Raw genomic sequence first — 3,003 nt, 5'->3', positions numbered from 1 at the left:
AGAAGATATGAGACAAAGAAAAAATACTTCTATGATATAAAAAAACACAAATAAAATAAAGCAACAATGTTATACAAAAACAAAAAGATCACCATGTCTTTTAGCTGTTAAAAATACAATAAATATTACAACCGTATTATATTTGGGAAAAATCACAACCAAATGTGTTTTCTGTAAAGCACTGCATTTTAAATGTTGAAAGAAGAAATAAACTTCATATAAATTTTTATTACAATTGTTGTCATTACAGAAAAATTAAACCAAGGACTGATCTTTACTACCCACAAATAATAAAAGATCTCCTCGATGTAAACAAACATTTTTACATGAAAATTTCAAGGAAAACATTCGCGTTATCAATTCTTCACTCTCTTTCGCTTCATTTGGTGCAAATATTCCAAATATTAGGGCACACGAGTATTTTTATTGTTCAAGGTAATTTTTATCATAATATTTCTAATGCACTTCCTACCAACGGGAATCCCACATTTGAGCAGTTGTATTTTTTTGATGCAGATGAAGCCAATGTTTCCAGAAAAAATAGTAAGTATACAAAAAACATGCAATGAAACTATTATAAAACAAATTAATGAATACATAAGAAAAAACAATGTGATTGCCACAAATCAAATTAACATGCGACATGTCATTGAAGCTAATCCAACAAATGAAAACATTCGTTTGGTTTTTTACAGTACCGAAGAAAAATATAGTCATCGTTATAATGCACCGACAGCTTCAGAAATTGAAGCTATATTCACAAGTGATACAAATGAAAGCGAAATACCACTCCATCGCAATATTATTGTTTATAAAAAAGCTAATTCTGAGCATCCAGAAGAATTGAGAAATATCAATATTTTATTTTTTTAAACCGCTGTGTCATGTTTTGTTGTTTCCACAAAGACAAGATGGCTGGAAGAAAGATGAAAAGAATAATAATTCGAATGAAACAACAATAAGTAATAAGGTAACAATGTTGCAATACTACTCTTCATTGTTTTCAGTGATAGATGATGGAAGTGAAATACTGCATATGTACAGATTAACACAACAATTTATCGTTGATGCATTTTTAAGAATTGAAACCAACAACTTGAATTATATAAAATCTCACCAACCAAAGTTGAAGAGTGAATTGTATTGTGAATTACAAGACCAAATGAATGATGGCAATAACAACAAAGAGGCCAAAGGCAAACGGGTAATTCTTCCTTCAACTTTTCCAAATTCTCCAAGAAATATGCACCAAAAATGTGCTGATGCGATGTCTATTTTTTTCACACTTTGGACTTCCTTATCTTTTCATTAAATTTACCGCAAATCCCAAGTGGCAAGAAATTGTTGAAAATTTAAAACCCGGTGAAGAAGCAATTGATCGTCCTGATATAGTATCCAGGGTATTTAATTTGAAAATGAATTACCTGTTAAAGCATATTACAGATGATGGGATTTTTGGAACTTTAATTGCGTGGGTGTATGTTATTGAATTTCAAAAAAGAGGTCTTCCACATTCACATATATTAGTTGTTCTTGCTAATGACTATAAACTTAAAGATCCAGAGAGCGTCAATGCCGAATTCAGTCAAAACCAAGAAACGCAAGAGTTGGTAAAAACGGTTATGGTACATGGACCATGTGGAACAGATAACCCAAAAGCCCCTTGCATGTCAAAAGGGTTTCTAAGCATTTTCCAAAGGAATTTTGCAATGAAACAATATTGACAAATGGATTTTTTAAGTATCAAAGACGTCAATGTGCGCCAGTTATTGTTCGAGGGAAGAAAGTTGACAATAGTATGGTAGTGCCATATAATCCATATTTATTGAAAAGGTTTAATGCTCATATAAATGTGAAATACTGCAGTGGTGTTCAAGGAATTAAATATATATATAAATATATTTATATAGGGAGTGATGCTGCTTCTTTGAAAATGTTTGAAAACAATGAAATTAAACAACACATTGAAAGAAGATACATGCGAAGGTAAAGGATTAATCGACAGTAAAGATGAGTAGGACAAAAACATTTTCAGAATCAATAAAAATGAAAATGCCCCATCAATTACGAGAACTTTTTGTGTTTGTATGTACTATTAATAATACATTTGATGCTTTGTCTGTATGGGATAAATATCACATTCAAATGGCTCAAAATTTTCTACAAGAGGGGAGAAGTCAAAAAGAAGCCGATATATCAGCTTTAATAGAAATTGAGAACATGCTTAGAGAAAGTGAAAAATCACTTTTGAATTTCGGCTTCACTTTAAGCTCGATAATTGACCAAAATGCGGATACTATTGTCAATGTGGATGATGTGCCCTTTGAAGAAAAAGTAGATTCTCGAAATAACGAATTAAATGAACAACAAAGAACGGCTTATGATACTATAATGCGTACACTAAATGGAGAATCCAATTAATGTAAATGTTTTTTTTTGTTGATGGACCAGGTGAATCGGGAAAAACATTTCTGTATAACGTTTTGATTGATTAAGCTTTGACACTTTCAAAGTCGGTCAAAACTTTTGCTTTTAGTGGGAGTAGTATATAAATTATGTAGATTTAGGGCACCCTCCATTTTCTTCAACTTTTTCAAATAAAATCGCGAGGGGGACGGATCTTTTAGATTCCAAGGCTTAGAGAGCCGCACGCGGATACAGAATTTTCACAAATTTTTGACATCTCTGATGTCTCCAGAATTTCATTATCATTTCAATTCTTCGGAGTAAATTTATATTACAGTAGGGGGAAATAAGGGGATGCTAGAAAAAGCCGGATGCTCGCAACTATTGGTTATTTTTCAAACAAAAAATAATATGTACAAAAAATGAATATTCTTAATACTTCTAAAAGTTTGATTGATTTATAGTATTTTTATTTTTATAACAGAAAATAAAACCACATCATTCGTTTTTGTTGTTGAACAGTTTAATGTTCATATCTTTCATTTTTGATAAATTCTTATTTATTAATTTTTAAATGTATATTGATGTTGACTGACG

The 3,003-nt window shown here is 30.9% G+C and overlaps 2 protein-coding genes across 2 annotated transcripts; both read left to right on the top strand.

Annotated features, from left to right (window-relative positions):
• Nucleotides 1-976: 976 nt before the first annotated feature.
• EIN_124670 (hypothetical protein) lies at nt 977-1,312 on the top strand (the record flags this gene model as incomplete). The annotated part of the gene is made up of 1 exon (XM_004183284.1): nt 977-1,312. One exon carries the CDS (start codon nt 977-979, stop codon nt 1,310-1,312), a length of 336 nt encoding a protein of 111 aa, XP_004183332.1.
• Nucleotides 1,313-1,415: 103 nt separating this feature from the next.
• EIN_124660 (hypothetical protein) lies at nt 1,416-1,724 on the top strand (the record flags this gene model as incomplete). Its single annotated transcript, XM_004183283.1, has 1 exon — nt 1,416-1,724. One exon carries the CDS (start codon nt 1,416-1,418, stop codon nt 1,722-1,724), a length of 309 nt encoding a protein of 102 aa, XP_004183331.1.
• Between the last annotated feature and the right edge of the window lie 1,279 nt (nt 1,725-3,003).

The sequence above is a fragment of the Entamoeba invadens genome, assembly GCF_000330505.1.
Source record: "Entamoeba invadens IP1 unplaced genomic scaffold scaff_1105074726709, whole genome shotgun sequence".
Lineage (NCBI taxonomy): Eukaryota > Evosea > Mastigamoebida > Endamoebidae > Entamoeba > Entamoeba invadens.
The sequence above is the reverse complement of the archived record's forward strand: the minus strand, read 5'-3'. Positions and strand labels throughout refer to the sequence as shown.